This window comes from Ammospiza caudacuta, chromosome Z, assembly GCF_027887145.1.
Source record: "Ammospiza caudacuta isolate bAmmCau1 chromosome Z, bAmmCau1.pri, whole genome shotgun sequence".
Taxonomy (NCBI): Eukaryota; Metazoa; Chordata; class Aves; order Passeriformes; family Passerellidae; genus Ammospiza; species Ammospiza caudacuta.
In genome coordinates this window covers 48,736,037-48,751,851 of record NC_080632.1, presented here as the reverse complement: position 1 = coordinate 48,751,851, position 15,815 = coordinate 48,736,037, and the positions used below count along the sequence as shown (strand labels likewise).

Below are 15,815 nucleotides of genomic sequence, written 5' to 3'. Positions count from 1 at the left end.
TGAACAGGAGTAGAATATATGAAAAACTGTGGACAAAGCTTTTATCCCCTACTGCTCAACAGACCACATCTAAAATCCTGCAGTTTTGCCTTCCTCCCTTGTACAGGGAAGACAGCAGTAGACTGGAGCAGGTTTAGCAGAGCGACCCAGGTTTGGCTGGGATGCTCAGAGGCCTGGAGAACCTGACCCAGAAGGAGAGGCTGAAAGAACTGGTTTCTTCAGTCAGGGAAAGGGTAGGCTTTGGGGAGGATCTTCAGTCAGCCTTATCATACCTCTAAGGAGACCACCAAGAGGACAGACCACCTGTTCACAGTGTTCCGTGGCAAGTGGATGAGCATTAAGGCATATGAAGAGTTCAGATTGCAAGGAAAACACTTTCACTATGAGGACAGTCAGGTGTACACAGAGGCATTAGTCATCTCCACAATGCATAATATTCACTGTAGTGTGCTGTAAATCAGCTATTGCCATTTAAAAAAAGACATTTGGATAATACTGGGATTAATTAAAACATTTCATGCACAGCCACAATAAAAAGGTAAGCAGGAATAATAACAAAATGTTTTGTCATTGTCTGGATTTGTGGTGATCCCACAACTCAAATTTTGCACATAATTTTAGATTACATCATCTCAGAGAAAAATAAAGGAGGGTGAAGCATAATGTGGAAAGGATAGTCTGAAGTTTTGAAGCTTTTTCCATACAAAGAAAATTCAAAAGTTCTTTTGTTTGGAAAGCATATTAGAGAAAACAGATACTAGAGATCTGTAAAATTATGAATGGCATAAAGATGTTGTAGAAAAGATTATTCCCTGTCTCTCAGAGGCATTCTTGCATTAGCAATTATATCAGCTATAATAGAGCACAAAAATTGATGCTGTGAGGTCAGATGTCCACATTTGCATGTGAAGAAACTTGTAGTCCCAAGGGCTAAATGCCCATTAGTGGTTGAAGCACATTACTGGAACACTTTTGAGCTCTAAGAACTCATCTTCTGTTTCTAGTTTTACCTGAAAAGAAAACAATTTATTTACTCCAAAACTGCTCCACCAAGGGACATAAAGTACAGTAAATGGAGTCAGTGTGAGATCTGGTTCACAAGCATGCAGAGACAGGTGCAATGCTGTTTTAACACATTGTTCTGGAAACAACTTCCAAAGATCTAGCTCACTAAGCTGCCAGGTGCTGCAAGGGCACATATGGGAAGGTCTCAGTCTATACTTGCATTTTTTCTCACAGTCTTTCAATAGTTCTTCTCATCCATGCAGAAAGAAGAGGCTGTGCCAAAATTATGTACTTTGGTATATCTGCTAACCTCAGAACACTTGTTCATACATAATTTAATTTTACATGAGCCCTTTTAATGTAAATGGTTACTGTAGCTTGCATATTATTCATTTGGGAACATTTTTATAGTAAAATTTTCTATCTTGTACCTTCTATTTTCTAGTTTTAAAAAAGTAGGTCAACTTATAAAATTGAGAGGATATTTTCATTTTTTTGTAGTTTTATTTAGTGCTTTGCTAGTACTTCATAGAAGGTTGCAAAGTGCAACAGATGTGCCTACTGATGCTTACTGAAAACCTTTTTTTGTTTGCACACTTTGGTGCATATAAAAGTGTGATTTGCACAAAACGTTGTTTTTGTTATCTAGTAACAAGTTCCCACTAACAGTCTGCCAGACTCTGCCAGCACTGTGCATGCATATTCATGTGACTTCAGTAGAAGTTCTTGTTCAGAGTGTAGCAACACAGGCATATGCAAGAAAGTTAAATAAAATATATTTTTTGCACAAATACATGCCCATACATTAATTATTTTGGGGACTATATTGTTTGGGGATTGAAATCATGTATGATAGGGTTTTTTTTATGTAGTAGAAAAATACATTAAAAGATGTTTGGTGCTCCCTCAGGTCTTCTGTTTCATAATTCAAACCCCTACTCTATGTTGCTGTTCCGTTTTTGAGGAGCTCTACAGCTCTCAGCTTTTATCTGCAGATGGTTAAGAAATGTGGTTTACAATCTAGCTGGAACTACAAAAGGTATTTTTCTGTTCAGAAATTATTAAAGAATACAGAATGCATCATAAAAATTTCTCATTCCATGAAAACAGAGGAAAAATCTAGAGTACAACAGTCCTTTATCAGAATTGGACAGATTTTCTGCCTTTGCAACACAGCTTCCAGGCTCTTTTTTGTGCCACAGCCTACTGTTTGACACAGCTGCACAGACTCTTCTCCAAACTCATGTCTTGACATAGGGAGGAGGTCTGCTTCCACAGTACCTCTCTTGCTACTTGGAGAAGTCTGGGGGACAATGAAGAGGACAGACCTTTTGGCAGGACCCCACACTCAGGCCATCTTGGAGACACAGGATTTTTACTTCCACTTGACTTGTTTGCATCTACCTATATATTTTTAAGGTGTTATCAGCATAGAAACAGTGATTTAAAAATTGAATTTTCACCTGGTATGCATTATATTGAACATAATGAGCATTATTGTAAAGCAGGCACAATTCATTTAGAAGATTTATTTATTTTATCTTTGAAAGATAATCTCAGATTCTAGTAAAAAGGAATTCAAATGTGTATCAACTGTTGCACTATACAGGTACAGATCTGGATATTTTTGATTACCGAAGAATTCAGATGAGTAGAACCCATCTTAGGGAACCCATTTTAACCAATTACTGAAGAGATTCATTACAGTATATGGAGCCTTTCACTTCTAGATCACTAAGTCAAACTCAGTGAAAGAAGGCACCAAAAGAGAGGTGCTCATAAATCTGGATAACTTAAGCAGATATCATTACTTTATTATGTTAGAGAAATCCATATACAAACAAACAAACATATTATTTTCTAGACGTGGAACACAGAGTTACTTTTTAAGGAACACAGTGTTGCTTTTTAAATCCTTCAAAATCAATTCCTAAGATAGCTTCTTGTCCAACAAAGTGATGAAACTTAGCAGTGAGGTGTGAGATTTCCTGCTTCTATTTGTCTTTTTGATAACTGGAGGAAGGAGTGTTAACTTTTTTTGCTAGTCAATCTGGTTCTTTTTAAAAAGATTTTTATCTCCTTGTCTGTTTTTCAGCAGGTTTTCGAAGGCGCTCAAATACTGTGACCAGGAGGCATTTCCCACATGCTGCTCACAGGATGGACTTCATGGACTTCGAGGATGATAGCCGTGGATGGCGGTTTGATATGGACTTGGTGATCATATACATTTATTCAGTCAACTGGATAATAGGATTTATTGTTTTCTGTTTCCTTTGTTATTTCTTTTTCCCTCTTTAGGCTGTAGAAATAACAGTTAAGGAAAATGAGAGTCATGGGAACAGAAAAATTGTGAATAGAAAAATATTGATAAAAGGTTAAAATGTTTGATACTGCATTTTTATCATTCAGAATTGGAATAGACTGCATCAAGCATGCTGTGCAGCTGTTCGTTACTTCTCCTATATGTGACAAAGTACTTGAGTTTGCTTACAAATGTAATGTGAAATCTACATCATACTTCATTCAGTGGGAGTTTTGCCTTTGGGAAATTTTGATGGGAAAAGAATTTACCCCTAATTTATAAAATGATTACTCTGTAGAAGTACTCCCAGTTTTTAGGGGAAGTCTGTGTAGTACAAAAGAATGTAATCTATAAAGTCATTTAGGGGTTTCACTCTGTGTTGACAGACTTCACTCACTCATTGGTGCTTCAATTCCTCATACATAAAAGCAATAAAGATGCTTCCCATTTTTACTCAGATCCTTTGGGAGCAGGAGAAGTGCTGTACCATGCATTGCGCAGACATTCATCAGAGCTATTTCAGTGCCATGATCCAAATCCTGGAAAATTTTGACAACTGATAGACCTGTCAGCATTCCACTCTGATATTTTGAGCCTATTAACTAAAAAGAAAAATTACACTGCAGTGTGCTGCCAGGTCATCTTTTCTGCAAATATTAATCAAAAGGAATCAACTAACTACCACAAGTTCTGCACAGTAAGAAGACCATTTTTGTGCAGATTCCCACTGTAGCACCATACCTTTTTTACCCATTCAGATGAGTGTGTTTGGATCCAGCAAGACTAATGGAGGGCAAGCAGCAGGCCTGTTGGCTATGATGCTGTTAGACACTGACCCAAATAAACACTGGAGACAGAAGCATTCTCCAGTATAAGAAATCAGTATCATTATTAAATTGCTGTAAAAATTGAGGATACTTTTAAATGTGGGCTCTCCAGGACTTTATGTCTCATGGGACCGGACATCCGGACATAAGAGGGCACAGTATTTATTTGCACCTTTCTTGTGAAACTATTCTGAAGCACTTTGTAATTACTCTAAATAAAAATTGATGAGTTACAGTGCCAAACTGCAACCAGTTCAACAATAATTCCAGACTTGCTATTTAGACAGTATTTTTAAGTGGAAGAGCATCTATTAAATTATAGTACAAGATACTAGAAATGAATGTGGGAATCAGGTTCTGAAGAATGGCACACAGTAGTTTAGGGCTTTACTTTTCAGGGAGGTACAAGGAAGTTTTTATTTCTAGTGGCATGACTCTTCAAAGTACACTGTACTTTCATCTAGAAAAGCATGTGAGTGTAGGTATATTGTCCCTCTAGTATCAGAATTTGTGTGGGAGACCTGTGGTTTTTCAGTAGGTGGTGTACTCCCCTGTTCTAGCAGAGAACAAGGAGAAATATGTTGTGGAAGGTGCCATCTGCCAAATGTGATGGAATGAAATCAGAGTTTTATTAAGAATGATCTTATATTCCTTTACTGGAGCAGCTCCAGCATGGTCAGCCTCTTACAGGCTATGAAGAGATCAGGAAAAGAAACTTTCACTTAATCTGAAAATCAGCAGTAAATCAACTACAAATATTTCATAAAACAATCTTTTCAAGAACATATGAGTAGAACTAAAAATTACAAAAACTACACTGATTAGACTAAATAATCTGTTGTCTTTTTTAATGTATGCAAATTTAAAGAGATGTAAGAACTGAAATTCCCCATCACCACATACTTGTGGCTTTGCCAAAAATACATTATTGTAATAAGAATAATCCACATCCAGTTACTTTGTCTCTTCCTAAAAGTGACTGGCTCTATTATTCATGACATTAAGCATAATCTTTCTAAAGCTTTAAGGCTGGAATAAAACATTTGGTGGAAGTATTTTAAAAACTAGGGGGTATAAGTCATACGCTCCTATTTGGCTACATGCAGATGTGTGGGTGTGTATGCTAAAATATTATCGACAAATTTAAACAGTTCTCTCATATATGCCAGGACTGCCATTCTAACTTCAATTTTTGTTTGCCTCTCTAAATTTCTGAAATTACAGCTCATATGTCAGAAAAGGGAGAGACCAACTCCCTGTTAAAAAAAAATTGCTTCTATGTTTTGATCTCAAAAAACCTAAAATAAAAAAAGTCATGAAAATTTACTTTAAGTGATATAGTCTAAAATTCCAGTAATAATATTGTTTAAAATTTTAACGAGGCTGCCTGGTAAAGCAATATCCTTCAGTAAATATTCAAAAATATATTAACATAAGAAATGTAATATAGAAGCTAACTAGTTATATAAGAAAAAATTACACCATTTTTAATAGCATGTTACCATGGTTTTATTTGAAAAAGAGCCACAAAGAAGAGTAAAAATACAATTTAATATTGGCTTCTTTTGTACATTTTCAACAAGAATTGATGACTGAGAGAGACATTTTTCTACAGTTAGTAGGACTCACAGTTTTGCAGGACATTTCTAATTGTTTAACTCTACCTTTCTTCAAGGCCTAAACAGTTTCTTGAGCAATATTGTTTCATTTTATATGGATTGTTATTAATTCCACAGGAAGATTATTCTTAAATTATTAAAAATGTAGATTATGAAGGCTACTCCAACTCTGAGAGATCAGTCCTCCATAGGAGGAAAACACCGAAGAAGTATAGAGTGGAGATGCACATTTTTAGTCATATATCGGGATTTTTTGAGATACATATTTCTGTAAAAATGCAGAAACCATTTAAAAGCTTAAATTTGGTTTTCCTTGAAGACTGCTGTAAAATCCTGTCAATATCTCTTCGAGCAAGAGCAGGTCCTTTGTAGGCTATTTTCTGGTTCAATTGATCCTGATAAGCAAGTGTGTATTTGTAACTATCATAGTATTAAAATGTTTACAATAAAATTTGAGTTGTTTTTAATATTTTGCAGTCATTTCACTAGATTTTGCTTGGTGGAATTTTTTTTTTTTTTATTCATTGTATTCTATGATATCCCTTTTGTTTCTGCTTGGGGAGCAGCAAAGTTTTGCTGATTTTTTCACTAGTGGGATTAACTTTTTTTATATTAGCAACCTTTTATTTGTTTCATTACTTTCCAGGCATCTTTTGTCAGAAATCATCTGGGGGCATGGTCTGGTTCTTAACATATTCTGATCATGAAGAATTCTTAGTACTGGCACTGTTAGTCAAGACCATTTAGCAGTTGAAGACAGCAGAAACCCAGGACAAGACTTAGGCATCACATTTACTGGAAAAGGACCTTCATGCCTACTCAGAGTTTTTTGTCAGCCAGTGGGTATGTTTGTAGCTCCCCTACCTGCCAAAGGTTCAGTCATCTTGCTTCTCTCATGACACAACTCTAAAAAAAATACCCGAAAAAATAGCTGCTCAGGGAGCAGCTGCTGTGAAGCACAACAGAGTCTTTCATGGCTTGTGCCTGCCTACAGAAGCTCAGATCCAAGTGAAGCTTTTCCCAGTATTCTGTATATATACCTCATGTTTTTATCACATGTCAACTGCTTCACTTAGTGATACTGAGATGGAAAAGAAGGAAGAACCAGTGTGTTTTGTCATTTTTAGAGAAAATTATTGCTGATAACATGAAAGTCTGGGAGTAAGATTATCTATTGTAGCTATCATCTGACAAGTAACTGTCTTCATGGTGTGTAGTGTTGCTTTTTGGATGTGTTCTCAGGATCTTTTGTTCTTTGCTATCCTGACAACATTATAACTATGAGATGCACACTCTCCTCTGGGGAATTCTAGGTCACAGATGAACAGAAAAGAAAGATAGGATATCAAGAGCATCTGCTGGTGTTCAGCCCCATACCCAGGCAGAGGCTGTGAGGAAAGATGCTTTGGATTGCTCTGGATATGGACCAAGACACCAAGCTATCCTTAGAGATGCCTTTTATTTACCAGAAAGTTCTAAGGCAGACAGTACTAGTATAAGGACTTAAAGATCATCGTTTTCTGTCTCAAACACAGTTACCACAGAAAGACTTTTCCATGAGATAAGCACAGAATGGAGTGACAGAACAGCCCAACTCCAAGCCTGGCAGATCTAGCTAGCACATCCTGGGAAATCAGACAGAAATTCACAGTGACAAAGTGTGTAAAGAATCTGCTGCTCGTATGCTTATCGCTGGTCAAACAAAGATCCTGATCAGCAGGTTATGGGACAACTGGCATCTGCAACCACCATGCCTCTGTGCATACCTGAAACTTGAACTGTGAATTAAGACACCATGAGGAATACATGAGACAAGAAAAGATGTTGTCTGAGTGTTATATCAGGCCTAGGGGGAAGTAAACAAAGCTGGGGAGAAGAATGTATCAGTGATAATGGCTGATTCTATGGGCCAAGAGGAAAGCCAACTCACCAACTGTGCTGAAGTCAGCTCAGGCTGGGTAAAAGGTAATTCTGGCAGGCAGAGATTGCAGCCGCCAACTCACAACCCAGAGGAAGACTGAGCATGAGACTCAGTATTAGCGCTAGAAGTGAGGGAATCCTTTAGCCAATAGAATAAGAGAACTGTGTAACCAATGACCATTAGTTCCTTTGCTTACAAAAATGTATAAATAGTGAAAAGCTTTGAATGACCTCAGAACCCTACCACCAAGAACCCTGGGTTAAGAAGGATCAAAAGGACACCTCTGGATCCATGAGTGGTGACTATCTTCTGCTCTCTCTTTCTTTCTTCTCCCTTGCTCTCTCTCTCTCCCTCTCCATCTCCCTCTCCCTCTCCCTCTCCCTCTCCCTCTCCCTCTCCCTCTCCCTCTCCCTCCCCCCTCCCTCTCCCTCTCATTTTATTGCTAAATAAAATCCATTTATTGTTAAATAAAATCCATATGTTCCCATTTGCACCTTAGTTCAGGCCAAGGCTTCTGTCAGTAATAGTATCCTTAACAAACTGTGAGGTGGATTTAAAACTGGCTTGAAGAGCAAGCTCATAGTGCTGTGATTAGTGGCACAAAGTCTACCTGAAGGCGAGTAGCTAGTGGTGTATCCCAGAGAACAAACCTGCATCCTATCCTGTTCATCATCTTCAATAGTGACCTGGATTATGGGGCAGAGCATACCCTCAGCAAGCTGCAGAGGACAAAATAGGAAGAAGTGGATAGTACACCGGAGGGTTGTGCTGCTGTCCAGTGGAACTTTGGCTGGAGAAATGGACTGACCGGAACATCATGCTGTTCAACAAGAGCAGTCCTGCACCTGGGAACAGCTCCCCCATGCCTCGGTACATGCAGGAGGTAACCCAGCTGGAAAGCAGCTCTACAATCCAGAAAACCTGGGAGTTCTGGTAGACTTCAAATTGAATATGAGCCAGCAGTGCATCCTTGTGTCAAGAAGGCTAATGGTGTCACAGAAGATGGTCCTGCCACTTGGCTCAGCATTGGTGGGTCCATCTCTGCGAGGGCTCTGTCCAGTTCAGGGCTGCCCTGTCCAAAGGGAATACAGAGTTATTAGTGAGATGCCAGCCAAGGACCACGGAAATTATTAAGAGAATGAAGTCTCTCTCATATGAGTCATTCTGTGAAGTCATCACACAAGAATTGACTTGGTTGAGGACTAGAATAAGGGAATTCCTGAATAAGAGGTAAATAAAACAGAAATGTCTGAGGAGAACATCATGTTTTCCCTTAAAAACAAAAAGCAGTATAATGCTAGAAAAACTTGGCCCACATTTTTATTCATTTCTGTACTTTTCTGTACATATCCATCTAGAATTAATTACAATTTTCTCTTCTTTCACTGTTATCTTTATTCAATATGACCAGTCTCTCTTTGGTAACCAGTTCAATCTTTAAAAAGTTATTTTTCTTTTTACTGTGTGGTTGTTGCAGTTCTCTGCAGTACTTATAAGAGCACTAAGGAAAGAATCACAGAAGGTTTAGTTATATTATTTCCATATTAGTAATCCTAGTGCCAGAAATTGATATGCCAACTTTATATCTAAACTTATTATTCAAATGTTCAAGTCTAAAATCTAAATTTTTACAGGTAAGGGTTTGAATTCAAATTTCAAACAGTACCTCCTATTTTGTCTGCCTCAATTTGTCATTCCCAATATGAGACCTTCCTTTTAAAGTAGCCCGATGCAGAATTGAAGATCACATTTCTTCAAAATGGATTTTTTAGGATTTCAAATATTGGGATCTAAAGCCTTAAATGGATGTGTTTATGATGGATTTCAGCAGTGATCTGGATCCCAGCAGAATCAATGAGAGTCATCACTCTAGAGTACGGTTTCTCATATACACCTGCAACTAGATTTGTGTCTTACAAACTTTTTGTATTACTGTAAAACGTATTTTGATAGCATTTCTGGAGTTTTCAGAATTTCTCATGAAAGCAAGTTCAAATTTTATGTTTATTTATATTTGATTACTGTATGACCGAAACTAAACTGAACCTCCAGAGTCTTAAATCTTTGTTGCTGTGATATAACACTGGAAAAAAAATAGTCTATAATAGCTTAGTAAAATTACATAGTTAAAAATAACTTATATAATAATCTATTTAATTTTGTACCAAACATCTTCTTTGGTTGAAATATTTCTACATTTCTGATGAGGCACTAAAATGTAGACCTATTTGAAAGTACTCTACACCATTACACTGTGGAAGTTTAATCATAAAATGTAATAATGTATAATTGAGGACATTCAACTTTTCACTTGATCATAATTTTTACAGGTTTTTTATTGTTAAAAAAAGTTCCTAAAAGAAGACCAAGGGTATGTATAATCCCACATTTTTTCCAGGAGGTTTTACTAAAATTATTTTATTACAGACAAATCCTACATGACAAACTTCATCTCTGATGAACACTGCAGAAAATGTCCTGACTAAGCCGACAAATTTGATCAGAGGAACGCTTCTGGACAAGTCATCAGACTGACAATGGGGGGAAAAAAAGCTCAGGGCTTGCTTCTCAAGGAAAGACTCTCATCTGGGCAGAGTTATGTAGGAGATCAAATGGATTTCCTTGTCCTTTGAGTGCTGTCCAGGGCACTCTGTAGTCTCCCCTGGCACTTTGGGGTCCTCAACTGAGCAGGTCTCCTATAATAAGTCCTCAGGAGCTATACAGGGCATCTGACAACACACACTGATTTTCCTTTTCTGCTCCGTTAAAAGATTCCCCAATAATCCCAAGTTTCTTAAGGTATATAGGTTCACCTATGACTGCTGGAATCTATCCAAAGAAGGCAAGATTGTGTACTGTTATTTTTCATAGCTTTCTGTCCTCTGGGGCTGCTCTTCTATTTCAATCAGTTTGTTTTGCTAAGGCATGATATACCACTCTCTCAAAATTCTGAACTTATAACCAGGTGGGAATCTTAACCTGACTTATTCCACAGCCTTTAATGAAAGTTGTGGCATATATAAATGGAAGGAAAATATATACGCATGACGAAGAGGAACAAAACACCTTATGGTACTAGATATAAATAAAACCTCAGGATGTTTTCAAAGAAACTTCTGTGTCCCTGTAAAAAAGATACCAGGAGCCAGAGTATGGTTGGTTCTTGCAAGAAAACAACCATAAAGGTGTAAAATAGCAGATAAGCAAAGGACAGCAAAGCAACTGCTTCCAGGGAGGTAGTGGATATCAGTACTGGGTAGCAGTGCCAGGATAAATGCCCTTCAGCCTGGCTTAGAAAACTCAAGATCAGTACTAATAACACAAGATTATTTTACTGACCACTGCCTAGAAAACAACTGACTGTTCCCTCAGTTATGTTTGAGGCTGGTAGGAACAGAAGAGTGGCTTATGAGGCTATTTGCTTGTTGTGCCTGAGGAGATGAAACCCCTCAAGGTCTTGGCTCAGGCTGCCTAGACCTGATCTTCTTAAGGGCTCTTTACACATTGGTCCTTGGTCAGAAAAGTATGCTGCTTCATTCAGGATTGTTCGTGGTATATGGAAATGCTACTGAAAAGGCCCCACAGGACTGTTCGAAATTTAAAATCTATCTGTTAGCACTTCCTGTAATATTGTAGCAGCAGTCACTGTCCTGTGTGCACTTAGCTAACTAGTTTTTGAGTTTAAAAAATATTCTGGAACTCAATACTACAGAATATTACTCTGTATTACTCAACAGTAATGCTGCCATCCCTCAGCCACTTTTTTTATTGTCCACTCTACTTTACAATGTAATGAAAGACTCCTTCAGCTTCATGCCATTGAAATCTCAATACCAATTTACAAATTAAATAAATTTGCTCCCAGGATTTCTAGATTGATGATATACAAGTGATACAAATCATTATGCACTGTATTAGTGATGGCTTATTTAAATTTGTTCTTTGGTTTTAGGATGAGAAAACTGCACTAATTATATTCTGACTTTTCAGTAGATACCATTTCACTTATGAATAATCTATTTCATTTTCCATCAAACATTTTCAACATTTAGTTGAAGTATTTCCACATTTCCATTAAATCATTAAAATGTAATCAGCAATAACTTAAAAATGCTCCATATGCAATATTTTATCCTTAAACAAGACAATGAAGCAGAGACTGTAAATGCCACCAATAAAAGGATTATGATAAGTCATTTGATACTGATGAAAACATTAAAAATTAATTATTTCAAATCCTTTTTACTCTGTCATTCAAAAAAAATAGTATTAAAATGCTAATCATGTAATATATTCCACTGTTTCTGAGCCTGAGAATGAAATTCAGACTGTAGAGACAATAAATCTCATGTAGCTTTACAATATTACCTGTATAAAGTGAAGGATATCAGATATTGACAGAAAAAATTAGCTGACCATCCTGGTAAATTAAAATTGAAGTGTAATACTTAAAAAAATCCTATATAATACCTATCTACCTAAAGTAACCCCTGGTTTGGGGGATAGTAACTCTTCATATAATCAGGCTGCTACCCAAGAAATGATGGTAACACTTACAACCAAAGTGTGAAAATAACTGAAATTCTCAAAAAACTGTCCTTAATCCATACAGTATAAATCCTTGAGGAGATGCATGATTCCAGAATTCATTACCAGTCAGAGCATGGCATCAAATGATGCCTGCAAGACAACATGTTCCAATTAGAAACGTATGAGGTAAGAATGTGTTTGCCTTGCAGATGGCTCTACATGGCTAATGTATGCATTTCAGCTGTCAGAAGTTAAACTAGTTCTAAAATAATTTGAATTAAATTTCAGGGCAGGAAGAATATGCTAATTTTCTTTTACATTTTATCAAGCAGAGAATGTGTGTAAGAAGTTAATGTTACAGTCAAATTATAACCCTCTCTGGTTCCATCTTATAGAATTGGATTCCACCTTTTATCTTTTTTAAAACTTGGGAATTAAAAGAACATATACATTCATAAAACAGCTCTATGGTCACAGATTTTTCCGATGCATATACTCCAATTTCACATGAACAGCAATTTCAAGACCTACAAAATCATCTGATAGTTTTCTTTACACTCACCTGGGAATCAAGCCTCACAAACTAATTTTTATTTGTCATGTAGGTTATGATTTAAATCCTAAACTACAAAAATTACATAATGGTATTAAGCTGTCAAGCCATACTACTATTTTATCTCTAATTCTGCTTAAGAGAGGAATCCAGTATAATGGTAAAAATAACATAAATGAAGATACCCTTCTCTTTCCCTGGGTATTCCTGAATTGTTTTATTTTCAGAGTAATTTGCAGGTCTTATTGTCATTATTTTTAATCTTTATTTTCATGCAGAGTCTAGTAGAATGTTCAATGTGCAAATCACTTGGGGCTTCTCAAGTTAAAGGCACTCTTACAAACACTGGGGAATATATAAATACAAATATTACAGAGTTAATATAACAGGTTAACAAATTTTTTGGCAACAATAACGAAATTATCTTATTAACATAATTTAAATCAAAGGGCAGCCAAATTATATATGCATGACTTGTTAGATACTAACTATATATGCATGATTTAGTTAGATACTAACTAAATTCTTTATCTACTTTAAAAAAAAAACCACAACACACCCCTACCCCTGGGGTAGCATTTACTGCTTTACAAGAAGTTTAACATTAAAAACCTTTCAGCAATGTCTCTGACCCACTGGCTGGAACGACATTTCTGGAAGATTCCTACTAGCTTCCACATACTGCTTAGCTAAGTACCCTCATCAAGAAAAGGAGAGAATGTCTAAACCCTTAAATAGAGCAGAGAGCAAATTGCTTCAGGCAGCAAAATATAAATCACAATGTTATTTAGTAAACAGGGTTTCTGGCTTTTGCACCAACTGAAAAGAAAGTTGAGTTTATTTCACATCTCAGTTTTTTTACAAATACAAGTAAAGCAATCCAAGAATTATTACATAAATTCAAGAAATATTTTCATTGTCAGTTAGCATCATCAGTAATCAGAAATGAGATCATAGCAATCATATTTTTTATTTAAAAGGACTTCAGTAAAGACTCTGGACTGTCTCTTTGAAAAACACTACCATAATCAGCATTATGTCAGAAAAACATTACAGCTGTTACATAGAATTAATACAAAAATTGTATTTTTACTTTTATTGAAATTCTTTGGGTTTTAAACATTAAAAGTGGACAGGTTTCATTATTAGGTAACATTATCAGTTAGCATTAATTAAAATGTAATGAAATTAATTAAAATGTAGTAATAGTGCTAAATTTTTTTAAATCTTCAAAATGCAACAACAACTGTGGGTAATTTTCTTCCTGAAAGGCAAAGCAGTGGGTTGAATGACTGCACAGTAAACAAGTCACAGTAAAAGTACAAAATCAAGGACTTAAAAGAGAAAATATCAAGTCCTAGAAGAGAGTCTTCCAAAGCGATAAGGATGAAGTCCTGATTCAGCAATGAACATTGTCCACCAGCTCCTTCTTTTTAACCTACCGTGACAGACAAATCTACTCTCTCACTAGGCCATTTTATGTGCTGCTGCAGCAGCCATGCTGCACCTGAAATTGCTCTGCTTTTCCCACCTTTTGGTGCAGGAATCCTCATGTGGACTAGAGCCAGCATAGCTGGCTGTGTGCTGTACCACTTGGCAGTAGGAATCATACAGATGGCAGGCAGCATGGTCAGGTGACAATGCAAACTGCCCGTGGTCTGCCAGAATAGGCTCTGAGTGACTGTTTTAAAAGTGGATATTGAGTGTCTGCACTCACCCAAATGTTTTTTGTTTACTCAGAGGAATGAACAGTAATATAAAATTAATTATGTTTATACTTTCCAAAGATCCTTGACACCTAACTGCCCTTAGAATAGCAGTGTCTGTGATGAATAATAATGCCTGTGTTAATCACAGATAATAATCTTTTTCTGCAGTTTAGTGGTCAGAGTGCTTCAGGAAAATGGGTTAAACATATCCTCCTTCAATCAAAACTTTCCTTGTCCACAGCAAATGCTCTAAGCACTAGATAAACATACAGGAATGTCAGGGAGAAACACCACTTTCTTTCATTGTCAAATGAAAGAAAGGCTCTGTATTTGTTGGACTTTATGATCTTTCAGGGTTCCTTTCAGCTGCAATAATACTATCTGAATTTAAATTCTTTATTAAGTACAGAAGATGGAGTTTCTAAGTTTCAGTTTCACTGAAATTTATTCTGTAAGTTAAATGCTTTAGTCAGGAATATATGAGAGAAGGGGAAGAGAGACAAATGCTGCTCTTGGATATGCCTTTCACATTCTAGAGACTGTTTCCCCAAGTCATCAGACTACTGTTGTCATCTGTGTTGAAAAACTAGAAGATCTGAATATATGGATACCTTAAGCTTTTTTAAATCATGATCCTTTATTAACTCAGCTCCTAAACAACAACTATTTTTTTACATCTTACACAAAACTTTCCAGTGTTCCAAAAGCAACAACTTGATGAGGCTACTTTCTGTGAAATCCTTTAAAAATTAAATAAATGCAGCTAAAACCACTGTCTATTTAAAATGTCTTCATATTTAATTAATGCACTAGTATATATGAATGTGCTTACTAGGTCTTTTTATAGTTGGTGTGTGTTGGCAGAAGGTACAATTATAGTACTATCAAAACCAGAGTATATCAAATTAAAACCCTGCAGATTTTAAATTGTCATAAGGAAAAATATTGTGAGATGAGTGGAACCAAGAGCAGCCCTGCCCAGAAGGAATTGGGAGTGCTGGTGGCTGAGCGGCTGGACGTGACCCAGCCATGGCACTGCCAGCCCAGAGAGCCACACGTGTCCTGGGCTGCATCCAGAGCAGGGTGGGCAGCAGGGCAGGGAGGGGATTCTGCCCCTCTGCTCTGCTCTGCTGAGACCCCACCTGCAGGGCTGCATCAGCTCTGGGGGCACAGCACAGCAAGGACAGGGACCTGCTGGAGGGAGTCCAGAGGAGGGCACCAAGATGATCAGAGGGATGGATCACCTCTCTTATGAGGAAAGACTGAGAGAGCTGGGCTGTTCAGCCTGGAGAAGAGGAAGCTCCAGGGACATCTTACTGTGGCTTTTCAGTAGGACCATCTAAAAAAAA

General features: G+C 37.0%; 1 protein-coding gene across 1 annotated transcript in view; it reads left to right on the top strand.

Annotated features, from left to right (window-relative positions):
• RNF180 (ring finger protein 180) overlaps positions 1-3,303 on the top strand; it is a 62,260-nt gene extending 58,957 nt beyond the window's left edge. The window contains exon 6 of the mRNA XM_058824231.1: positions 3,101-3,303. Within this exon, the coding sequence (XP_058680214.1) occupies positions 3,101-3,303 (203 nt within the window). The remainder of the gene's footprint in view (positions 1-3,100) is intronic.
• Positions 3,304-15,815: the final 12,512 nt, after the last annotated feature.